The following is a 25735-nucleotide window of genomic DNA, read 5'->3' as shown; positions in this document are numbered from 1 at the left end:
GCCACTCCTTTTTTATTTTTTATTTTGCTTTTTTTATTTCATTATTATTATTATTATTATTTCAATAATTTCAATTTTTGTATGGCTGTGAATATATTACTATCCACATCTCTTAATCGAAGATTTATTAAGCATTTTTTAATATTATTCGTAATCTATATTATATATTATGGGGCAGAAAATCTTTATTTATTTAAATTGTATTTTTTTTAGTTCTTAAAATAAAAACAACATTTTTATAACAAAATAATAATAATAATAATAAATAATTGACCATTCCCTAAATTAGTCTCTTCTCTCAAACAAAGTACGACTCCCCTTAATTGAGGCTTTGATACCATGTTAGATGAACACGACTTTCCACAATGGTATAATATTGTTTACTCTGAGCAAGTTCTTAGGGTTTTGAACTTCCAAAAAATGTCTCATACCAATAGATAGAGTATTTATTAAGCATTTTTTAATATTATTCCTAATCTATATTATATATTATTGGCAGAAAAATCTTTATTTATTTAAATTGTATTTTTTTTAGTTCTTAAAATATAATCAACACAATAAATATATATATATATATATATGATAATTCCCTAAATTAGCTTTCTCCCCTCTAGAAACTACTGTCTCCCCCCTTAAATCAAGACTCTGATACCATATTAGATGAACACGATTTTACACAAGACTCTGATACCATATTAGACGAACACGACTTTCTACAATGGTATGATATTGTCTACTTTGAGCATAAACTCTCATGGTTTTGCTTTAGACTTCCCAAATAAGCGTCATTTCAATGGAAAGAGTGTTTTTTTATTATAAACCCATGATCATTCCCTATATTAGATTACTTGAGGGGGAACTTCCATCCAACAATAATTTCTCTCCTCTTAATCGATGAAATAAAAAATATATATTTTATTTCTCTACCATTGAAACATTTTATTTTTATAAGATTAAAATATATTATATTAGTAAATACAAGTGACCAAAATTGATTTAGCTAATGGTAAAATTTATTAGTGGGAGAAGAAATGTTCTAGAAAATATTAAAAAAAAAGAAATTAAATTAAAAAAAATTTACAAGTAGTTTGTATAATTTGATAGATTCTAAGTAATCATATTTAATTCCAAATTTATAATATAACCTAATATTTATTTTCTATCCACACAAATTTTTTTGTAATTTTTATATATACATCTTTAAAATGTTTATTTTAAATGAATTTTTAATATAATTGATATTAAACAAATGTATAGCCTCATAATAAATATAATAACATATCATTAAAAAATATATATAATATAATATAATGTCGACATAATTTCTAAAAATTTAAATATTAATGATTTTTTGGAAACTTATTTTAGTAACGAAGAATTCAATTATTTTAATGATGGGGAGAGAGAGAGGAAGCAGGATGGGTAGGTGAGAGAGGGGGTAGGTATGGCAATTTGTGGTTGTTGAAGAAGTGACGTGGAGCCTTGTGAGTCGTTGGATCAAAACGACGCCGTAGCTACCGCTGATCTCCCTTTGTCGACGCTTCCCTCTTCCAACGCCACCACAATCACAACTCACAACTAACACACCCCACATGACATCACATTATCTTTCACCCTCACATATATGTTTCTATTTTTTTTTTTAACCCCTAGATTTATTTTTTCATTAAATTATTCGCTAATTTAACTTTAAAATATGATCGATGGTCGAATTTTATTTAATTAGTTAAAATATATAATCAAATAATTAAATCAAGCAGTTTTAATAAAAGAAATACCTATTCCCTACCAACACATGACAAGAAAAACATATTGAAATTATTACGTAATCTATTATATGGTTATTATTCTCGTACGAAAATGCATTATGTTTGAATTTTTTTTAGTATTATAAAATATTTAATAAGTCACATCATCGATAGGTTAAATGCGATCATAATTTAGTATTTAAATCAACTTTTAAATAAAATTATTTAATATTTTTATTGTACACATTATAACCATTAATACATGATAATTGTTCGTAGGAATATATTATAAATGATGTTTAAATAATTGTTGGAATTAATTTTACTAGAGTAGAAATGCATTTGTTGCGATTTACCAAAAAACCCCTATTTTGATAGACATTGATTGCAAAATAAATAAATAAATAAAACGTTATAAAAAAGATTTATATTGAAGGCATTCCCGGTTGGCTTGAGTGACTCGCCATTGGCGGACTTGTCTCCCTCGAAACTCTATCTCTTGGTGCCGTTTTCTTAGAGGTTAGGTTAAGAAGTTCTGTAATCATGGTCCACAAAGGCGAAGACCAAGCAGCTGGTCTTAATCTAGGTTAGCCATTTATCTCATGAAAGTTTCATATCAACTAATTTAGGAAATGATATGTGTTAGCGAGAAGTCATGGGTTCATCTCCAATTGGCGAGAGTCAGGATTGGGTTGGCAAATACAAAAATTAATTAATGAATAGCAATTTTCCATTTTTTTAATTTTATTTAATTATTTAATTTTTAAGAAACAATTCGTCCATTCCAACATTATTTCTCTTGATATATATACTTAGCGATCGTTTCTTTTGGATTCTCAGCTTGAGGTTCCCTTTCTCAAGCGAACACCAAGCTGGGTCGTCTTCTTTCTTCTTTTTTTCTCTTCCATTAATTATGCAGGCTTTCAGTCCTTATTCTCCGGTGCCGGCTTTCCGTACCTTCCACCACCGACGTTCCTATCCTCGCCTTCTGCCGGTCCACTTCTTCACCGTCCAATGTGTCCATGGACCTGAATCTTTCAGCGCTCAGAATGGCGTTGGTCTCTCCCGAGCTGATTGGCAAAGCTCCTGCGCCATCCTCGCTAGCAACGTTGTTTCTCAGCAACAATCTGGAGATTTATCTGCTGGAGGAGGCGGTGCCGGCCATGTTGCATCGGTCAATGGCCACAAGACGAATGTTGAGAATCTTAATCTGGTTCGGATTGGGAAAATTTCAGATGCTTATAATATAACCAAGCTGCAACCTAAGCCGCTCACGATTACTGATTTCTCTCCGGCTCCGATGCACGGCGAGAAGCTCCGTGTGGCGTACCAAGGCGTTCCGGGAGCCTATTCTGAAGCTGCTGCCGGAAAGGCGTATCCTAATTGCGATGCCATTCCCTGCGATCAATTCGAGGTGGCTTTTCAAGCGGTGGAGCTATGGATCGCCGATCGAGCGGTTTTACCGGTTGAAAACTCTCTCGGCGGTTCGATCCATAGGAATTATGATCTCCTGCTCCGCCATCGGCTTCACATAGTTGGCGAGGTTCAATTACCGGTTCACCACTGCCTTCTGGCCCTTCCAGGAGTCCGAAAAGAGTACTTGAATCGAGTGATTTCGCATCCCCAAGCCCTAGCGCAGTGCGAACTCACTTTGACGAAGTTAGGGCTCAATGTCACTCGTGAGGCTGTCGACGATACCGCCGGCGCGGCGGAGTACATTGCGGCGAACAACCTCCTTGATACAGCGGCGATAGCGAGCGCACGCGCCGCAGAACTGTACGGCCTCCAGGTCATAGCAGACGGGATTCAGGACGATTCGAATAACGTGACCCGATTTGTTATGTTAGCCCGAGATCCGATTATTCCCCGTACAGATCGACCGTTCAAAACCAGCATCGTGTTCGCTCACGATAAAGGAACATCCGCGCTATTCAAGGTACTCTCCGCTTTCGCCTTCCGCAACATCAGCTTGACGAAGATCGAATCCAGGCCGCACAGAAATTGCCCTATTCGCCTGGTCGACGACGCCAACGTCGGAACAGCGAAGCATTTCGAGTACATGTTCTACGTCGATTTCGAAGCCTCCATGGCCGAAACTAGGGCACAAAACGCTCTAGCAGAAGTCCAGGAGTTCACATCCTTCCTCCGAGTCTTGGGAAGCTATCCAATGGACATGACACCTTGGTCCCCTTCCGGCAGAGACTAGCACAATCACACATCGGCGATCGAGATTTTCCATTGAAGAACGTCTGGTGAGGAAAAAAATTCCCAAAATCACCCTTCTATTTTCTGTTCCTTTTCCATATTTTCGTTTCACTGTGAGCCGTCGTAGAAGTGGTCAAAAAGTCACGGCGGCAGCGATTGGTAGCGCAAGGCGGCGACGGCGGGTCACGAGAGGTTGGTAAATGTAAAAAAATATATAATATATTCAATGTATGTATGTATGTATGTCATGTGGCTGGAATGATTAAACGACGTTCATGGCAGCGTTTCATCCGTACGGTTGTAAGGTTCCCAAATTCTGGATCATGTTATTTTGTGGCTTGTTATTATTGGGGCTCCCACAAACATTTTTTTCCCTACATTTATATTAATTTTCGACAAAAATAAATGTTTAAATCTATATGTTCGATGGATTGAGCTGATGTTTTCAATGTTGTTCTTATTAATTTCTGTTACAAAATTTGTCATTAAAAAAATTAAACATTTTTCAATTGAATTTTGATTAATTTTTTAAATTTGACTTCAGCTCCAATTATCTCCACATTTAGTTAATTCTTAATGCACATATAAACTTAAACGAATTTCAAACTTTAACAAGATAATCAATGAATTTAAATATTTTATTCATAAAAATATAAATATTTTATTGATTGATGGAGAGAGAAAAAAAAAGAAGGGTGGGTAGGTTAGAGAAGGGGTAGGTGCGCCAATCTGTGGTAGGTAAAGAGGTTACGTGGAGGCCTGTGAGTCGTTCGGTTAAAACGACGACGTAGCCGCTACACTTCGCCCTCACGCGTCTATGTTTTTAACCTTTTTTTTTCACTGCGTTTATTATTTACTTGTGTTTGTTATTATTTATTTTTTGTTATGTGGAATAGGGGTACTAATTTCAATTGAGTTATATTTGTATTAATTACGTTCCATTTAAAGTTATATTTACAATAAATTATTGGTCGTTTTTAACTTCAATTTCTGCGTTTATTGTTTATTTATATTTACATTAAATGTACTACTCATTTAACCTTTTATTTATTATTATTTTTTTTTTGGAACATTTCATATATATATATATATATATGTCACACTCGCACTTTTGATGGTAGCGGACTTGCGGTCACTCACTTTACAACGACAAGTGAGCTAAGCCAATTCGTTCTTACGTCGCCTACGGCCAAGCGACGTATGCTCGAGCCTCTGGCCTCTGTCTGGCCTCTGTTTTAAGAGAAGATTTTAGAAAATGAGGACAAAGAGAGATTCTACGGCCAAGCGACGTATGCTCGAGCCTCTGTTTTAAGAGAAGATTTTAGAAAATGAGGGCAAAGAGAGATTTTTGAAAGAGACTCTGTATAAGTAAATCGGAGATAAATAACAACCACTCACAGTATATAACCCAGTGTATATATATTGTTGGGGAAAATTCTGCACGTGACTCGTTGCCGCTGCTATTGTTGACATTTTTATCGGATTTTTTAAAAATATATTTTTTAAAGCTTTTTACCAACCCAGCTTTCAAAAATTCAATATACAAACGAAGACTGGCCCTCTATTATTACTTCAGATTTTTTTCCCCTGAAAAAGTCAACATACTTTGTATGACGTCTAAATTAATTATTTTTAAATTTCGAAATATCTAAATACCACAGCCGGAAGAAATAAAGTTAAAAGAACGTGAAATTAATATTATTTTATGAAATAATCTAAAAAAACTGATAACATTTTCATAATTAATAGAGAGTGAAGATGAGGGGTGGGTAGGTGAGAGACGAGGGGTAGGTTCGCCAATTTGTAGTAGGTGAAGAAGTGACGTGGAGCTCTGTGAGTCGTTGGGTCAAAACGGGTCAAAACGACGACGTATCTTCCATTTGTGTACCCCTCGCTTTCCCTCCCAGCACCAACGGCTTCACAACTAACCCGCCAAAACCCTATTTACCTAAAAACATTTAAATATTTTTAATCTTTTTGATCGATGAAATATATTCAAATATTCGGTCGAAGAAGGGATACATTTTATTGAGAAGCTCGTCGTTATCTCGAGTTCTTTCACTTCCACTCTACTACATTGGAGCGGGTCTCGGTTACGGTCCCGGCTACCGGCTACCGTCTTGTTCATTATTTACCATATTATTAAATTCAAATTAAAAAAAAAATAATTAAAGAATTTATGAACAGAAAAAAAAAAAAAAAAAAAAAAAAAAGATGTCACTCAAGGTTTGTGATCAGTGTTTTTGTTTGCCCTAGCTTTTGCTGCTGCGTTGGTTTGTCTGTGCAACCGCTCCGTTAGTCGTTTTGGAGTTCGTGTTCTTCGATCGAATCCTCTCACACAAATGAACCCTACAAATGACGCAAACGACAAAACTCATCTGCTAAATCTGGTAAAGAAAAACACAATGAGCTAAGTTCGATAAATGTTTCAGATTCAGTGATTCCAGGAGTGGATATGGCGATGAATGTAAGTTTTTTTGTTCATACCTTTTTGGAAGCAGTACTGGATATCATCAATTCCCAAGCCTGTAAACAAGGAGTGTTAGATTATTAATAGCTATAGCTGTGCTCTGTTATATGTTAATTTACCTCGGAAAATTGTTGCCGTTGAGGTTCCGAAATACACAATTCTTCGCGGGAGATCCCATATCCATTCCCTAAAAACGCTAATGGGGTTTTTACTTGATTCGTCATCGGCAAAAACCTGCATTCGAATTGCGTATGATTCATAGAAATACTGTGGCTCATGGAAGAATTCCAACGTGAAGTTTTTGACTAACCTCGTTGACTTGAAAATATGTCCCGTTTAATGGGAATTTGCCTCTCATGGCTGTTCTACAGGGTATCTGGAACAATATTGGTTCATATATTGGCGGATTTACGAAGTAGTCAATTAATAACATCTTGGAAGTTTGCTTTATCACTTACCAAAATCGTTCCGTGAACTGTTCCACTGTTTTGTTTCCTGAGAATGTTGCAGGATGAACACGATCCTTCACTGCAAAGCTCTCCCGTTTCCTGGTACGTGCATTTTGTATTGGGTGGCTCAGATGAATCTATAGTTTCACCTGAAAACATCAATTATTCATTGAGCACTGGATGTTTCTGATCATTATATTGGTTTATTGAGATTTGAACGTTTACCGAATTTTCGAAGCAGTACCTGGTGACCATATGCACAAAAGGTACGGGCAAGCATCATTTAGCTCTCGTGGTTCTAGCTGTAGACAGACAGATAGAAACGAACTATTACACGACTATAAATGATTGATTTTCCGGTCAGGTTACTGGGAAATGTTTTTACCTCATATAGGAGAGGATGTGTATCTGGAAGTTCATAGCTGCATCATATCAGTTGCAATTAGTTTCTTTTCTAATATGTGTTTTAGAGAATACTCGTTTCCATAATAGCTGAAACTCGATGCTTAACGGCCATACTTACGCTTGATGTTCTGTCCTCAGACGATCTACATGCTTCAGTTTGCGCATTGGGATGGAAGCAACTCTGTTGTTCAAAGCAATCAAAGCTCCAGTGATGTTATTGTCCATGCAGTTCTGTGAAGTTGTAACTCGTCCGGAGTCAAGTCTGATTACTGGAACATCATCAGAATCATACTCATATAAATCTTCAATGTCTGTCGATTGTGATTCATCATATGCATGTTCAGGTGATCGAGGCACTTCGATGATAGGTTCACAATTGATGGTTTCATATCTCGATTCTGAAGATGGATTGCCTTCGATATGGAGTACTGGTGCTGGATTCATCACTTGAGCAGTGCCTTCATACCTTTTTTCCGGGATCATTGTACTTACCATTCTTTTCTCTGGCAATCCAGGTAATGCGAGCCTTGCACTGTTTTGATTATAGGACCTCAGAAGAGAATACAATCATAGAACCTATAAATCTCTATAATTTGCACACAACCTCACAACACTTGGCTTTCATTTGAAGTGTTCTGCCACAAAATCAACCTCTTCACAGGACAATGCAAGGTCAGATCTGTTATTAATTTCTGATTGCGCTTGTTGGAAGCAACAAAAATGAGTTTTCAATCCTTCCAAATTTGTTTTATACACAACTCCGTATAAAATCTGCTTTTATTTCTGAATTGAAAATCCATGCACTAGTTTGTCCATACCTTGCATATTTGCTAGCGTAGTGCCGACATTCGGCCCTCAGCGGACAAGCATTGCAGTTTGGTTTTCTCTTCGTGCAAAAGACCTGCAGATGAGTGTTCAAGGTAAATAATCAAATACTTCACTTAAAATGTTTTATATAGAATCAAATGATGCTCTGGCCATATACGCTTGCTAGGATCATAAGGTTTACCTTTCCAAATGTTATCAGTTGATAGTGCAGTTCATACCTATAGTAAAAAGCATGAAGTGTGAACTTTTGCTTGTTTGATAGACGTTATAAAGTACATATTTATTTTTAAACTGGGAAGTAATAGAGAATTACAGAGTTCGTTGGTCAAGTGTACTGAGCCTTGGCCATAGATATTTTTGAATAGAATCCATCATAGGGAACCTACACAGAAGACATGTTAACGTCTCTCTATTGGTCATATGAACGATGCTTATTCTTTATATTCTATACTTACGTCTCTAGAAGATGAATCTGAACCTCCTCAGGCAGCGGTTCAAGAGGAACCCATCCTATTCGAACTGCGATTCGACCAACATTTACGTCCACCTCATTCAAAGAAAAATAGGAGTTATGCATGGAATACATATCTTACAAATCATAAATTCATATATATCTTACTGGAAAGGCAACTTGCTGAAGTGATAAAAGCCTTACGCATTCTACACTTTTCAATCCTAGCCCATGTATCTCCAATAGATATGCCCTGCAGGCACGCACAAGTAATATATCTAAATGTGACATTTAAAAAATGAAAGTTCTTTTGTTCTTGGAATGTTAAGAGTTTCAGCCTTCAAAGTAGACTTACTTAACATCATTTGGAGGAGCATATCTAAGCCATTCGAGGTCAATGTGGCCATGCATTCTAGCTGTTCGATTAATAAACTCCTGTAGGAAAAAAAAACGATGTGGAAAGTCAGAGACCTTAGCCCCAAGCCTTTTGTTTATTTGCATTATTACCTTAGAACACCCTTTTTATTTTTTTTATTTCACTTTAGTTTCTTAAACCTTAATTCTTCTTGCTATGGTGTTATGTTGGCCACGTTCCTTGATGGCAGCTGCAATCTTAATAGGGTCTGCTGACCCAACTGCTTCCCAGTCCACAGAATCCATGTGATCCCTACTTCTTGGCTCATGAACAGAATAGGCTCTCCTCATACTGTCCCATTTTTCCTTTAGGCTATTCCAATCCATTTCTGGCTTCATTTTACTATTTTTGGCTGTCCCCTTAGAAATATCTGTCCTTTTTTCATCACTAAAATCATTAGAATCTCTGTCTTCCAAATCATTGACATCACCAGTGAGTTGAATCTCTTGATTTTGAAACCTTTCAGAGCTGCCAATAGAACTCTGAGATTTCTCATTTGGCGTGACTTGTAAATCAACTTCCACCTCTTTGGATTCTAAAATTTCATTTTCTTGATTGCTTTTATGCGATGATGTGCTAGTTGGACTGCTGCTATAGGGCTCTTGGACAGAGGTTGATTTATTAGGATGGAGCACTGTGTTATCTGTGCCATCCATGTTATCTGTGCCATCCAAATTCGTAAACAAACCTATTCCACAATCATCTTCGAAACATGTAGATGAGTGAAGGGTATCATCAAGGCTTTGTTTTAGCGATGATCCCATAAAATCTTGAGACGAAATTGCATCATTCGCAGATATTAATTGTTCAACTTCTTCACGATCTCCTGTTTTCTTGTTACTCTCCAACATACTGTCATTGTTCCATTCGCTTTCACACAGAAAATATCCTTTGTTTCTTTGAGTTGATTGTTGAGTGCAGAAAACGTCCTGGCCCTGATAATATTCTGTATGGTTTCTTGTTGCACAGAGGGGGAATGTTGCAGCAAGTGACATATAAGCAGAACTGTGAAGAACAAGAGAAGTAAAGGATATAAGCTTCATTTGGTATATTTCACTAGTGCTAGAATCATCTACAGGAAACGGTTATGTTTCTTTACCTTGAAAGATGGTCAGAGACATTTTGAGTAAGAAAAACGCCAACCACAGAATCCACCACCGAACCTTTCCATGGTGAAAAACGCCTATCGCCTGCACATAAAAAAAGTTCTGCTTTTATACAAAGATTTTGAGCATTTATTGCAGCTCGCAATGTATGACAAACAAACTTATTTTACCTTTTTGTAAGCTTAGTTCTATTCCAGTTCTGCTTCATTAATAACGGATATACTACATATCATACAGTTACATGTAATAAGCTTTACCTAAAATTAGATGCATTCTAGCATTAAAAGCATCTATCCGTACACGGAAAATTTCCCTTTCATGTGCCCACCACTTTTCGGTATTGACGTCAACTTTTTCTGAGCCAAAATCACTCGCTTCTTGGGTTATTAGCGTCCACATAGTAATGTCTCTTGGGTCAAGGTTCACTCTACCCAACAATTTTTTCTTAGTTGAGTTCAATGATTCAGGATGGGGAACTATTGCGCCTTCCATGCCATGAACATAACTTAGATTGTGCTCTCCCTTGCTTGTTTTCTTTCCATGTTTTCGTGCATATGGAACAATTTGCTTTTCATGGCCCGAAGCAGTTCCTTCTTTCTGTTGTGAATTAACGTGCGTTAGACCAGTGCTGTTACTAATGCCTGCATAAATGAGAATATTTCCGAACTGTGATTTGTTGTAATGACTGTCTGCAGGATAAGGAACAAAAACCTTCTTACTGCAAGAATTTGTTTGCTTTATTATTTGCTGGTCGATAACTGGATTAGTGCCTTTTATAATCAGAAACAAACCCGAACAGTGCCGGATGCAAACATTATGCAGAAAAAAAAAAAAAGATACCTCTTGTTTCAAGTGTAAGCCTGATATGCTCATGATTATTTCTTGTTCCTTCACTTCTATTCCATAATATTACATTGAGAGCAGGTCTCGTTTCATTTACACTTCCTGGATGGGTGAAGTCCTGTTGCCTGATCAAGCTTCTTCCGCTGCCCACATCATGAAAACCTGAAAACTCGGTAACATTTTGCCTTCAATTTATTTGCATATTGGGCTGAAAACTGAAAAGAAGTCTTAAATCAAGACATTTCTTTTAGTTATTTATTCATTAGTGCCTCATAATAGCAAAATAACAGTAAGCTACTTATGGGATAAGAAGAGTAGTTTTTCCCGTAGCAACAGTGAAGTACCTGTAATAATTCTAGGAAGTGAAATGCCTGTCCCTGATGGGTTCTTTTCATTTATAAGCTTCAAATTAGTCAAAAACTGTCTGATATCAAGCCATTTCATTGTTTGCTTACCGTTGTGACCTGCAAGGAAATGCTGTCAGCATTTACCTATAAATCGTTCTTAAAGATAAATTAAATACCACTGCTGAAATGAAGTTGCCAACATGAACATAGCTTAATTGTCCTACTTAATGTTTCAATACGAATTGCATTGCCAATCTTCCAGAAAGTCCCCTCCCTAAAGATAGCTGCAAACTTGAAAGTTACTGCAGGGAGCGTTGTTTGACCCGACCAATCTGAAAAAGCCACAAACTTGTTGCATTCAAGACCCAAGAGGCCAATGGTAATATATGTTTTCTCATGGTAAAGCGAAAAGAAATTACCCTCTGCTATGGCTGTTTCCACAGATGCTTCTCTGTCGTTAGAACTTAATGCAGAATGAGATTGATAGCCATCATCTGAATAATACATTTCAGTTGTTTGATCTGATACTTTTGTTGGTGTTCCTTCAATCTCCAGTTTCTGTTTTGTGGTCTCATCATCATCATCTGAAATATCATAAAATTTCATTAGGACGTTTAAATTCATAAGTGCATTATTAGCGTAGACATTAGAATAGAATACCTCTGCCATTGTTTTTTATTGCTTTTGTTGTGTTGGAGGCATGTTTATGTGTGTTTCTCCGCAACTGTTTACAGACTTCAATTGCTGAAGCTACGTTACACCTTCTAACCATTGGACTCCTTTTTCTCTTGCAGTAGATGAATGGCTGTAGATTGTTTCTTGATCCCTCGCCTTTTTTATTTCCAGACCTCAATCCATACGGTGTTCTCTTAGTGATTTTTGCTGGCCTTCTCCTTGAACTCCTTTTTCTCCTGCATTTCTGTGGTATTCCATGGAGCCATTCATAAAGCCTCCCGGTCGACCCGACTTTGGTTTGGATAACTGTACTCTTTGAATGATCGTCCGCGGATTCCTTTTCATCAAGGCTAGCAACTTCTGCTGAAGCTGTCTCACTCACAGTAAAAGTGGGTGAAGCTTTCTCATTCTTCAGTTCATTTCCAATTAAGACTAGATCTTTGCAACTAACCGTAGCATTATTGAGTAAAGCTTTCTCATTTACCAGATCTCTGCAACTATCTATAATATGAACTTTATCTATAATATGAACTTGATCATTTTCTTGTACAGAATAACTGTTCTGCTGACATCCTCTAACAGTAGTAACAATTTTGTTGGTTTTTGGTCTCGGCTTTGGCTTTACTCTCGGCTTTGGCTTTGGCCTTACTCTCGGCTTTGGCTTTGGCTTTACTGGTTGGGTTGATCTCTTCCTTGCTCTGCCTTCTCCGATCACTTTTGGCCGGTACATTTTCTTCTTTTTCTTTTTTCTGCGTGTTTCAATCTGTGGTCTCTTTCTCTTCAACTCCAATGGAGTTGAAATGGTTGGTTCTATTTCCAATCCATTTTCGTGTTTATCAGATGGAAATGATATTTCAGCCATTGTAGTTGAAATGGTTGGTTCCATTTCCAATCCATTTTCGTGTTTATCAGAATTTCTAGATGGGAATGATATTTCAGCCATTGGAGTTGAAATGGTTGGTTCCATTTCCAATCCATTTTCGTGTTTCCAATTTCTGGACATGATATTTGGAAAGGATGTTTCAGCCATTGGAGGTGTATGAATCACCACTCAAATATCAGTTTAAATATGGAATATTGTGATTTGAAAGATTTAGTCTGCTATCAAATCTTCCAAATATAGTAAAATGATAGAACTAGTTTATTTTTTTGTTATATGTTTGATGGTTTAAAAAAAAAAATAATAAATAAATAAATAAATAAAAATAATAATAGTTTTGTTAGGTATGTTAGAAGAACACGACTCTGACAATGATTCCACTCTAAGTTACTGGTCCTTTGTTCTATATAAAAGGATGGACTCTGATACCATGTTAAGAATTTCCACCTTAAATAGCTAGTGCTTTGTTCGACATAGGAGGATTGACTCTGATACCATGTTAAGAATTACGGATCTTCATAATGGTATGATATTACGGATCTGTGATATTGTACGCTCTAAACCCTTCGGTGAAACTTTCATCATTGCAAAAAACTTAAATTTGTCCCCATAATTTTATACCACCTATATATATAATATGTAGTGTAAAAAAACCATAATTTTATACCACCTATATGTATAATATGTGTAAAAAAAAATATATATAATATATAATATATAATATTTAAACAGAAACATATATAATATTTAGAAAAAAAAAAAAAAACTTATATATTCCTAATTACCATTGATACTAGAAATTTATACTAGAATTGGATTTAGAAATTAATTTTAAGTACTTGATTTATAGACGGATTAATTTTAAGTTACTTACTTGATTTATAGACTGCAAATCTGTAAATTTCAATATGAATGATACAGCCTATTTATATTTTTTTTATTTAAATGTTGGCAGGACCGAGCTAAACTTATTAGCCTCCACCTATTATATAATAAATTTAAAATTAAAAAAAATAATCTAAATATAAAATGAAATTATGATAAAATGATTAAAGTTTAATTATAAAAAAAAATGTCATATTTTTTTAGAATTTAATATAAATTTAGAAATAGAAAATATTTTTTAATTAATTTAGAAATTTTAAAATAATCTTCGGTGAAATAAATGTATTGAATGAATTGTTTTCTCTCTTTTTAATTTATAAAATTAAATTTTATTGTTTGTTTTTTTTTTATAATTTAAAATGGTGGAAGATTATAAAAATAAGTATTCTTGAAATTTTTTATTAACTTAAAAATATAATAGATTAAGAAATATAATAATAAAATTTATTTGATAATAAATAAATTTTAATTTTAAAAATTAAAGTACATATAATTAATTAATTATTTTACTATAAATAACTAAATAAACCACTCATTAATAAAAGCCCAGCCCAAGTCAATAAAGACCAATGGAATTAGGCCCTGCCCAGCCCAAGTCGGAAATAGGCCGTGATACTACAGCCCAGACCCATATCGAGTCGGAATTAGGCCCATAATATTGATTAAAGCCCAGCCCGTCGGAACTAAGCCGTGATACTACAGCCCAGCCCAACCAGTTGGAATTAGGCCCATAATAGTTATTAAAGCCCAGCCCAACCCATATCGAGACGGAACTAGGACCAGAGTAGTGATTACTACAGTTCAACTTTGTAACCAGCGCAGCTGCGCTAAGTTCTGAGTTCCCACCTTATCTCTTTCCTTCTTCCTCCAACAAATTCTGTATCTCTTTCTTTTCCTCAGCAACTACAATGGCCGATGGCGACTCAAGTGAAACCGTGGCCTCTCAACAGAAGGAGGAAAGAGAAGAAAAGCAAAACGACCTGAGTTCGTCGGATAGTTCAGAATCCGAATATGAGTCCGACGACGCATCGGAAGGTGAATACGAAGAGGAAGAACCCCTCATTTTTACTCGACGGACAGAGGAGCTGACGGAGGCGGACAACAATGAGGAAGCGAACATTAGACGGCTTAATAAAGCCCTCGGCGGAAAGCTCGTGAAGAAGATGCAAGAAGAGGAGGAAGAGACCGTTGTGTATCATGAAGACCTCTTTGATTTTCCCAAAGACCCTGAGAATTGGACTGAGGAGGACCTGCAGGAGCTTTGGATGGATGCTCCATTGGAAATGGAAAAGCCTGGTTGGGACCCAATTTGGGCTGACGAGAAGGATTGGGAGGTAATGAGGGACGAGGTTGAGGCTGGGAAAGATCCTCCGATAGCGCCATTCTACGTCCCTTATCGGAAGCCATACCCTGTAATTCCAGATAACCATTTTGATATACCAAATGCAAAATCAGTGATTGAAGAATTGGATAGAATTGAGGAATTTCTCAAATGGGTCAGCTACATTTTTCCTGATGGAAGCTCGTATGTTTTCTATATCCCCTGAATTTTCCATTTCTGTTTTGAATTTTCCTCTTAGAGCTCCCCTTTGGTGAAATTATTGAATGATGGCTGACTCCTAATAACTGTTGGATATGGATTTGAAAATCTGCATTCACCTAGTTAGTTTCAAATTAGAAGTCCAATAAGTTCTCCTTTGTATGGTTCTATCGCATTTGGCTGTAATCTTGGCTACCTCACATGAATTTTTATGCGAGCTAGCTCTTTAAGTACTCAGGCATTTGCCGGAAGAATCTATGTACTAATAGTTCATAAATCTTTTGCTCGTTCATGTACAGCTCAACCTCTCTATGACGCTTCTTCCTTGCAATTGATGTATGATTAACACTCTGTTTCTTGTGCTCTGATGCGTTTGAATATCCGTGGCTTAATTTTTTGCTTTTTCTTGATCAAGGTATGAAGGAACTGTTTGGGATGATTTGGCTCATGGTAAAGGTGTTTACGTTGCTGAACTGGGGCTGGTCAGGTCGGTCTGTTCATTATCTTATCTTTTATGTCAGTACAAAACTTCAATGGTTTTGCAAGTTGCCCCTCTTAAACTAGCTGATGAGAAAATGTTTCATTGTTTTAAAAATGGACAAATATGAAGAATTTGGGGAAGATGTACTGAATTTTATGTCGGTTATATCAATTATCTGTACAATTGAAAAGATCATTGCTGCTAATGACTTAACCAGATTTGTTGCTGGAAGAGAGTGTGGTGTTTCTACTGAGAAGGTCTTTTTGTCTGCTTGAAATAATAAGTAACCAAAACAAAGAACACGCGTTAAAATGCACTTTTAACTGAATGATCAGCTTTGTTCTTCTTTCATTTTTAGCATCTCAAGAACAATATTTATCATGTATTTTTGTTTTTTAATCTCATATTTATTTACTTTTGTGTTAAGAAATTTGTTTGTCCTAATGACTATTATTTTATTTTCCACTGGTCGGTGCAAACGTGTGGTAGATTTATTGTTTATTAACTAATTCTTGAAGCATCTCTGCCTTTGTAGGTATGAAGGTGAATGGGTTCGGAACAATATGGAGGGTCATGGGGTGGTTGAGGTTGATATTCCTGACATAGAACCTGTGCCTGGTTCCAAGTAAGTTTCGTGATTTTGATTTTTTGTTAACGTGTTAACATGGAAAGGAAGCAGAATCTCTTTGAAGTATGTGAACTAAATTATTCTCTGCACGTTTTCCAGGCTCGAGAAAAAGATGCGTGCGGAAGGAAAAATAATCTCGAGAGATTATATGACTCCAGAAGACAAAAATTGGCTGGAAATGGATATTGAAGATAGTATCCATCTGGCTGGAGGAAATTATGAGATTCCTTTTTACGAGAGACAGGAATGGATCAAATATTTCGGAGGGAAACCGTAAGTTCTTAGTTCTTTCATCAAATAAACATAAACTGCATGATTTAAACCAAACATCGCCACTATAACTTCGTTTCCCTTTTCCCTTTTTCGATAATCTGGTGGATTCATAAGCATTCGTACTTTTAGAATGCTATCCCATAAGATAGATATAGATTAATGAAGTAACCTAATCTTTCTTTTGGATAAGGAAATGAGTTGATTTACCTTTGATGATGTGATTCATCACATGCTAGGGAGAAAGGTCGGTACCGCTATGCTGGTGAATGGAAGCACGGCAGGATGCATGGATGTGGAGTGTATGAAGTTAACGAACGTCCAATATGGGTAGGTTAACCCCATTTTTTTTGTTCTAATTTGAAAATTTGATTTCATTTTTGGACAACAAATGTAGTAAATGAATTTGAGTGTATAATCTGAGTGAGCAGGGCAGGTTCTATTTTGGGGAGCTGTTGTATGATTCTACTGGATGTGATGAGGACACTTCAGCGGTATACTATTGTTGCTATCTCTTAATGTTTACCTCAGAATGATAGCTTTCTTACGCCATTGTTTTCCAGCTTCATGCAAGCTTAGCAGAAGTTGCTGCAGCAAAGGCCCGAATGTTTGTCAACAAACCTGATGGAAGTATGCCACTTACACTGTTAATAATGTACTTAGAAGGGAGTCATTAGGGTAAATAATGTATGTTGGCTGGGATCTGGTACGCCATATGATCCTGGCAATTGCTTTCTGGGTTAGAATTTGGCATATCAGTTCATATTTTTTCATTCTCGTTTTGTTAAGTCGTGCCTTATTCTCTAGAAGACTATGAACTCTACTGTTTTATCTTCCTCGTGGATTAGGTCGGTCCAAAACTTGCGTCGCATTAACTAAAACCCCTGTAAATACAAATAGTAACCAAGGCATTTAGTAATAGACAGAGATCACTTCGCGTTTTTAATGATTAGTGGTTTGAAAAATATTCACTCCATTATCATTACATGTCGTTTCTTTCATTCATGGCTTTGGTTTTACCATATCTGCTCAGTGATTAGAGAAGAGAGAGGTCCATATGGTGATCCTCAGCATCCCTATTTCTATGAGGAAGAAGATACATGGATGGCGCCAGGTTTCATCAATCAGTTTTACGAAGTATGTCGACTCTTCGTTTATATTCTGCTATAACTCTGCATCACGGAGAAACTATTAAGTGATACATGTATGGATATGTCTCCAGGTACCTGACTACTGGAAAACGTACGTGCACGAGGTAGATGAGGAGAGAGAAATGTGGTTAAATTCGTTTTATAAAGCTCCGCTGAGATTACCAATGCCTGCAGAACTTGAATACTGGTGGGCACAAGGTATGGCCTGATAGCTAAAGATGACAAGCTCCCCCACCCTGACTTTCAAATAGAACTCTTCAATGATTAGTCTGCATCTTTCCAATGTTAACCAGTTGGCTGTGCATGACGGTAAAGTGCATACGTAACCAATTAAATATGTTACTTACATTAGCACTCGGAAATTTTAATGTCGATAGTGGCTATTTGCTGGGTCGAGTATCGAAACTATATGGAAAACTTGAACGCTTAATGGACTAGAAAATGGGAGAACTGAAATTACCCTTTAGCATGCAACTGGAATTTTGAAATGGTCTATATGGTTGTTAGTTTCTCCTCTGTTCATGATGCGTGAAGGAATAGAATGCTTGAAAATTGTCTCAGAAAGTGAAAGACTGATCGTAAGAAAAGCTTTATGTCTCTGTTTCTATAACTGTTCTGCGAAAATTGCTTCTATGCTGGTTCGTTAAGCTACATTTACTTTGCAGATCATACTCCCGAGTTCGTTCTCGTCAACAAGGAACCAGAGCCTGATCCTGAAGATCCATCAAAGCTTGTATATACTGAAGATCCTCTCATCCTACACACACCAACAGGACGGTTAATCAATTATGTTGAGGATGAGGAGCATGGGGTTCGCATGTTTTGGCAGCCACAGGTGGAAGAAGAGGAAGATGTAGACCCGGAGAAGGTCGAGTTCTTACCACTTGGCTTTGATGAGTTTTATGGTACAAAGACACCTGAAAAGAAGGAAAACATCTTGATGCGGCTCGTATCCACCATGGAAAAGGGATTGAAACCGAAACTCGAAAAAATTGGAAAATGGGCTGAAGAGAAAAAGGAAGAGAGTGAGTTGAAGAAGCAACTAATTGAAAAGGAACTTGAACTGATAGAAGCTGAAATTTGTTTGGAAGAGGCAATAGAGGATATGGATGAGATGCTGAAAAGGAAAGAGAAAGAGGAAGAGGAAAAGGAAGAGGAAGCAAAGAAGGGTTTGCTTGATGAAGATGTTACTTCATCAACCAACCAAGATAAAAAGGCTTCGGCCGAAGAGGAAGGTGAAGACGACGAAGACGACGAAGACGATGACGGGGATGATGCTCCACCGTCTAGTTTTGATGCTCCACCTTCCAGTTTTGGCTCTGTTTCAGCTGATCAGAAGCCAAGCAAGCCACGAGATTCACCATTTTCTACAGCTTCACTCCATTTTGCTTCTAGTACTCTTGTTTCAGGGGTGAGTTACTCGTCGAGGGAGGGAGTCCCACGTTGGCTAATTTAGGGAATAATTATGAGTTTATAAGTAAGGAATACGTCTCTATTGGTATGAAGTCTTTTCGGGAAGCCCAAAGCAAAGCCATGAGAGTTTATGCTCAAAGTGGACAATATCATACCATTGTGGAGAGTCGTGATTCTTAATAGTTACTTTTTCCTGTGTTTTTTCTAGGGATGATCTCTTAAATTATGGCCGTTTTCCTTCAACCTTGTTTTGCAGGTACCATCCAGACTGATTCAATCCATTTTGCCCTGGACCAAGGGTAGATCAACGTTAAAGGCACCACCGCCGTCCTCACGTGATGACCGCCACTGTTGCTCAGAATCGTTTCATTCAGTCTGTTTTCCAAGGATGCCAAGCTCAAGGGGAAGCTTGAAGGCCATTGTACCATCAAAATTGCAGAACAAATCCAGAATCCACCCAATTCAAAAGAAATTGCAGCTGCAGCTGCGTTCAAGAGCTGAATCTCATTCATACCACCACTTAGTTTCGTTAAATCCCGACGAGTTTCCGATGTGTAACGGTCAGTTCTCCGAAACAGGAGGGATTAAACACAGCATACTGTCTTGGCACACACCATTAGATGAGTTGGAATCATATGCAGAAACTACCAAAAGATAGGCTTTTGTATAACTTTTTCTTCACTTGATTTCAGAGATAAATTTTGCAAGAACTACATTGGATTAGTTGTATTTCTTTAAACGTACATCACATAGCGATGAAATTGGTTTCAGGCCGCTTTTAAGATTAACTTGTTTGTCTCTGTTACCACACATTTTTAAGAGGATGGGTTCTTTTATTGTTAAATTTTTCACATTTTTGGTTCTTGTTTGAATATTCAATCAGGATGGATTCTCCAACCCGGGAATTTAACACTGTAACGGCCTAAGCTATATTACCTCTTTGGACTTTTCCTTTCAGGTTTTCCCTCATTGCTAGTAGATATTGTCTTCTTTGGATTTTTCCTTTCAGATCTTGTAAAGAATGTTTCGTTCTCTTTTTTAACCGATTTGGGATCTCACAAACACGATATCAAATAAGAAGAGCAACATGGACCGTTTCCTACTCCTTGTGAACTCTCTCTCTCCAACGAAATACCGAAAATACAATAATTGGGAGTCCGTTGAAACTAAAATCTTACCTAACATAGCTAAGTGACAAGTGATCGTCAAATGTCTTAACATTCAAACCAGGAAGCTTCTTGTTGGATGGGTCAAACATGGACTGCTAATCCAATATTCCCGGAGACAATTGTTGACTGTTCATCATGTCCTGCAAGACATATCCAATCAATTGTTCATTATCTTTTAAGGAACTTTTATGAGGAAACAACAAATAGACAACATTTGAAAAACCAAACATAAATGCTCAACTTGAGTCATCAAGCAGCCAGTTGCAGAGTGGCAGTAGTGACTTAAACATGCCATTTCAGTCCACATAATGTTATGCCTTCCCCAGACAAACCCACAACACAAAATAAATAAAATAAACTCATATAATTATACCAAAAATAGTTTATTATTTAATTTCTTTTAGTACAAATGTTATTGGAGTTTGTTTTTTTCTATTTTGTTATGCCTAACAATTGCAACCTAACCTAATTAATATTTGTTTGATAATTATTGCTCTTTTAGTTTTTTAAAATATATAAATAAAAAAAAATTAATCCCATCTTATACGAACACGACTCTCCATAATGGTATGATATTATCCACTTTAAGTATAAGCTCTCACGTGTTTTGCTTTGGACTCCCCCAAAAGACTTCATTTAATGGTGATAGTATTTCTCACTTATAAACTCATGATCATTCCTTAAATTGATCGATGTGGGACTTTCATCCAACAATAACAAGACAAAAAAAAAAAAAAAAAAAAATTAAATGGTTAAAAGTAAGTAATTAATTAATTAAAATTAAATAAAAAAACATTGCGTATTGAGGATTTTAATATTATCTAAAAATAATAATTGGTTCGATGTCTGGATCTTCGCAATTATTTGCACGCTCTTCAACCATAAGGGAATGGCGAAGCACGTGACAAGCACGTGGTTCATTTTTGGCTACTACAAGAGGTCCCCTATTGTTCCTTAAATTTACGGTCCCAACTTGCAATTTCGGATCAATCCACTTTATGAACATTTATTGTGTCACCTAACATTGTCTTTCAGGTTACATCATTTCATGAAGCCACTTGAAGCAGTTATCCGCTCGGTCGATGATTATGTATGTGTTACGTGATAGCTCACTTAAGCATCTAAATTTATGAACGGTGAGAAGCTGACATCATGCCTCCTCTTATAATACGTTTCAAGACATTTTTTATTTGACGCTCGTCAATGTTAAAATAAAGAAAGATCATATGTTGACGTGAAATTTGACTGTTTGCATCTCACATTTATATGCACTTAGTATCATATCCGCTTGTTCAAGTTCACGATATAACTCAATACTTCAAGTTTTTTTTTTTTTTTTTTTGTCTTTAAAATTAAATTTTTGTTTAACAACGCTCGGTTTGGAAATATGATACTTGAAAGATAGTGACTTCGAACATAAATTCATTACTGTATTTCTCTCTCTTCATGTACTCAGTAAATATTGGTCTGAACAACTTTTATATAAACACCCAATTAGGCATAAATTGTTTTCTTATGATCAATACTAGTTGTTAGCTCTGAGACCAATTGTTAGGATCGCTCAACAACGCGCACACTCGATCAAGATGAACAGAAATAACATGAGAGAGATAATATAAGGAGGAATATTGGCTAAAAGTTTTATAATCGATGACTTTACAGTAAGAGAGAAAATAGACAATGAAAATAGTACATTTTCATAACACTGCTCGGTTTTTAATTTACTAAATATAGCTCCCAAACATTTAAATGATATAATCTAACAAATATATCTCTATCAAATATTTACCAAATATCTACCATATATATCTATCATATCTTTACGAAAATATCTTCCAAATATATTTCTATTAAATCTTTACGAAATATTTTCTAAATATATCTCTACCGCATATTTACAAAATATCTTCCAATTATATCTCTACCCGGTACCAAGGCTCCATATCCCAACATGTTTGTCCTCTGTGTGTGCTCTAGGATGACCAAAATTTGCTCGAGAGTGAGGAAAAGAAAAGTTGACTAAGTCAAAGGCACGACTACAACAATGATATATATAAATTTGTGTGACTTTATATTTGATTTCACCAAAAATATGTCGTGTCAATTAATATAATTATTTTATTTATAAACTCATAATTTCAATAATTACTCGATTCCTAATTTTTATTTTTAAAAATAAATTAAATGCTTATTATATCAAAACAAAATATTCAATCAATAAACAGTAAACACGGAGAAATCCGTGTGGACACCATTTGCAAATAATTCACGTCTCTAATTTATTGGAAATAGCGGCCACTTGGCACAATCTCATGGCGCCACGTGTTACACGATTTCACACAGTTTCTTCACGTGCTGCAGCTGCACGTAAGTTTTGCTCGAAGTAAAATGCTTTTATTTATTTTTTTTTTTTTACTTAAATGGGAAAAAAATGAAGAAAGTAATTGAGGAGGCGGGTCTAGCCGATAGTCTACGGGCAATAGCCGGTTGTCCATATCCGATTAGTAATTGGAGAGGCCAAGCCGCCCAATGTTGAAGCCCAAAATAGTCCAACTTACTCGAGGAACCGGCTATAGCCCGTCCCGTTCACGAGAATATTCCTACTGCTTTCCTCCAGGTCATCGGTTTTCGCTTACTATAAATATCCAATGCGCTTAACTTAATCGTCTCATCACAGAACGTTTCTACTCTCTTTCAATTCTCTACCACGACTATCGCCGCCGTAAAGCTGGGTCCAACAGCCGCTGGCCGGGGACGGGAAATTTCAGAGGGTAGCTCCTGCGAAGCTCTCGATTTCCGCGTCCGGAAACTGAGGTAACAAGAAGAGTACCTCATTTTCTTTTCGAGTCGAAGATGCCGAACCCTAAGTCGTACCGGAAGGGGAAACTTACAGAGAAGTCGTCGTCGTTCCACGGCGAGAAACCGACGAAGACTGCGGCGACGCTCCGGCGGCCGAAGACGGATCCGGAGTTATTGTCGTTCAAGAATCTAGGTTTATCGGCGCCGTCGCTGGATGGACGGCCGAAGATGACGAAGTTACTTTTCAACGTGACGATTCAGGGCAGTCTAGGTCCATTACAAGTGTTGATGTCGCCGGATATGACCGTCGCCGATCTTGTGGCCGCGACCGTACGTCAATACTTGAAGGAAGCCCGCCGACCAATTCTGCCGACTGCAGATCCCTCCGCCTTCGACCTCCATTATTCACAATTCAGCTTAGAAAGTAAGGAATCGATCATAAACCTCGCAACCGCGGTTGATTTTGATTGATTTTTGTTCTATTATGAATTTCGCGGGCGATTCTAACGAGGTAATGATCTGAATCTCAGGTTTGAATGAGGATGAGAAGCTAATCGCCTTGGGATCTAGAAACTTCTTTCTGTGCCCTAGAAAATCGGAGGATAACGACGATTTATTAGCTTCTTCATCGTCGTCGTCCTGCTCGACACAGGCCAAAGAAAACGCGAAGAGTTCCAGCGGTTTCAGTTGGTTCAAATTCATCGAATTCCGGATTTAGATACCGCCATAAATCGAATCGATTTCCTTCATACCTTCAATCCGCCTCTGTGAAAAATCGTCTTCAAATTCTCTTCGCCATATAAATAATCCTAGAAGTATCTCCACACTTCGTAAAAGTTCTTAAGCAATCTGCAATTCCTTGGTGCGATTAATATCAGAATTCGATCAAGCAACAGAGAGGGAATATTTCTACAATTCTGTTCTTCGCTTGCTTGCTCAGGATCGACACGGAAATTTTTCAGTATTCAATATGTACAGAATATAGATTTCAGAGATCCGCTAGCTTAATTTAGAGCTGGAAACTAAAATTTTCCAGTGAAAATGGTGCTGAATTCAATTGTGTGGCCTGAGATGTTCGTCCTTTTCACAAATCATTCTCAGATTCTGAAACTTCCAGATCACGGAACAGAGCAGCAGCAGGAAAAATCCCGAAATTCCGTGTGAGTTTTGGATGCTTCGTGAAACAAATTGGTGATGAAAGGGCAAAACATGTTCTACTTGAAATAGCTGAGAGAGACGTTTCCCTGCAAGTTCAATGTTCATACGCACTCTTCAGATATTGCCCCATCATTTACTATATTATTTCATTTTTATCCTATAAACCCATTTATGCATTTAATTCTTTCTTAAATAAACACATATTACAGTCGATTTTGATTATATTATTTTTAATTACTGAATTATAAAGGATTTACATTTAATTTATCTAGTTTATTATAGCCATTTGTTGATTTCTTTGAAATAAACTACAATTATATAACTAATAAAAAAAATTAAATCAACAACTTTTAAGATAATAATTAATTGATATATTTTTATTTAGTAAATAATGTTTATATTTGAAGTTACAAATATCCTTCCCTATTTAATACAGAAAAATTATAATATAGTGAATATCTATTTGTATGGCTCCCAAAATTTTGAAAAGAAATATTAATTTTTTATTGAAAAGGGTATCATTTATGTTATTTAATGGAACCATTCAAATTGAATGTTATTTTCAATCTTATCATAAACAGCACTTCCACGTGCATCATTCTTTGTGAGCTATTTTGTTTTTAATTAATTAATTAATTAGTTTCATTTTAATTTCCATCCACTCTTAAAAATGAATAATTGCAGCCACGACTTTGAGAACATAAATATTAAATAACTTTTTGAATATACGTTAGTCCAAAGTAATGTCCTGATTGAATTTTTATAGTTTTTATATTGCAAATAAATGAATAATTAGCCAATAATTCTAAATAATGGATCACAATACTTGAAAATAAATTTTACGGTATAGTATTATATTTGTTGATGCTTAATATAAAATTTAAACATTTTTTACCTTTTGTTTTCCATATAAATAAAACTATTAAAGAAACGCCATGTTAAGAGGTAAGTATAGGATAAAGTAAATTGTAAATTGTTTTATTTTATTTTAAAATTTTAATTGACGTCATGTAATTTTTTTTATACGTTGTTTGTTCGATACTATGCAAATTTTTTTTTTCAACATCAAATTTCATCAATTATTAAAAATATCAAATTTAACGGTTGTAAAGGAACAATAATTGAGTTAACCATTTGATCAATAAATCCATACCTAACATTGAAAAAAATAATTAGATTGAATTTGAAATGAAATAAGATATTTATAAATAAAATGAAATATATACCTTACAATTTATTATTTTTTGAAAATATCTTTATTATATTTGAGCAAGAATAAAAATTTCTATTTTAATTCTATATCCGTAATCAAATATATTATTTTATTTGATAAAATAAGAAGTTATTTTTTAAAAATATTTTAAAGACAATTGATATTAAACCTAGTTTTTTTTTTTTTTTTTGTCAAAATTATTCAAC

At 35.9% G+C, this 25735-nt stretch overlaps 5 protein-coding genes across 5 annotated transcripts; 3 read left to right on the top strand and 2 right to left on the bottom strand.

Annotated features, from left to right (window-relative positions):
* The first annotated feature begins 2587 nt into the window (after nucleotides 1-2587).
* LOC111795730 (arogenate dehydratase 3-like) lies at nucleotides 2588-4378 on the top strand. The gene has a single exon (XM_087123654.1). It carries the CDS (start codon nucleotides 2662-2664, stop codon nucleotides 3952-3954), a length of 1293 nt encoding a protein of 430 aa, XP_086979780.1. The 5' UTR covers nucleotides 2588-2661; the 3' UTR covers nucleotides 3955-4378.
* A 1541-nt stretch (nucleotides 4379-5919) lies between these two features.
* Nucleotides 5920-11194, bottom strand: LOC111795004 (DNA glycosylase/AP lyase ROS1). The gene is made up of 19 exons (XM_087123903.1): nucleotides 11190-11194; nucleotides 10918-11105; nucleotides 10335-10835; nucleotides 10071-10161; nucleotides 9112-9976; nucleotides 8912-8991; nucleotides 8725-8809; nucleotides 8561-8652; nucleotides 8419-8487; nucleotides 8287-8323; nucleotides 8096-8178; nucleotides 7396-7809; nucleotides 7258-7294; nucleotides 7117-7174; nucleotides 6882-7021; nucleotides 6734-6799; nucleotides 6543-6657; nucleotides 6441-6479; nucleotides 5920-6302 (listed from the first exon to the last, which is right to left on the bottom strand). The coding sequence occupies exons 1-19, from the start codon at nucleotides 11192-11194 to the stop codon at nucleotides 6175-6177; spliced, it is 3093 nt and encodes a 1030-aa protein (XP_086980029.1). The 3' UTR covers nucleotides 5920-6174.
* A 20-nt stretch (nucleotides 11195-11214) lies between these two features.
* LOC147792602 (uncharacterized) lies at nucleotides 11215-12972 on the bottom strand. The gene is made up of 4 exons (XM_087123902.1): nucleotides 11928-12972; nucleotides 11687-11851; nucleotides 11492-11599; nucleotides 11215-11384 (listed from the first exon to the last, which is right to left on the bottom strand). The coding sequence occupies exons 1-4, from the start codon at nucleotides 12970-12972 to the stop codon at nucleotides 11215-11217; spliced, it is 1488 nt and encodes a 495-aa protein (XP_086980028.1).
* A 1543-nt stretch (nucleotides 12973-14515) lies between these two features.
* On the top strand, nucleotides 14516-19978 carry EMB1211 (MORN (Membrane Occupation and Recognition Nexus) repeat-containing protein). Its single transcript, XM_023677631.2, has 11 exons — nucleotides 14516-15232; nucleotides 15663-15734; nucleotides 16264-16353; nucleotides 16456-16629; nucleotides 16866-16956; nucleotides 17058-17120; nucleotides 17190-17256; nucleotides 17660-17763; nucleotides 17849-17975; nucleotides 18443-19188; nucleotides 19447-19978. Exons 1-11 carry the CDS (start codon nucleotides 14616-14618, stop codon nucleotides 19846-19848), a joined length of 2553 nt encoding a protein of 850 aa, XP_023533399.2. The 5' UTR covers nucleotides 14516-14615; the 3' UTR covers nucleotides 19849-19978.
* Nucleotides 19979-23017: 3039 nt separating this feature from the next.
* Nucleotides 23018-24538, top strand: LOC111794380 (uncharacterized protein At4g22758-like). The gene is made up of 2 exons (XM_023676352.2): nucleotides 23018-23582; nucleotides 23689-24538. The coding sequence occupies exons 1-2, from the start codon at nucleotides 23213-23215 to the stop codon at nucleotides 23874-23876; spliced, it is 558 nt and encodes a 185-aa protein (XP_023532120.2). The 5' UTR covers nucleotides 23018-23212; the 3' UTR covers nucleotides 23877-24538.
* The last annotated feature ends 1197 nt before the right edge of the window (nucleotides 24539-25735 follow it).

This window comes from Cucurbita pepo, chromosome 5, assembly GCF_057944985.1.
Source record: "Cucurbita pepo subsp. pepo isolate OVF chromosome 5, ASM5794498v1, whole genome shotgun sequence".
In the NCBI taxonomy this organism is placed as follows: domain Eukaryota; kingdom Viridiplantae; phylum Streptophyta; class Magnoliopsida; order Cucurbitales; family Cucurbitaceae; genus Cucurbita; species Cucurbita pepo.
This window is presented reverse-complemented; position numbering and strand designations above follow the sequence as displayed.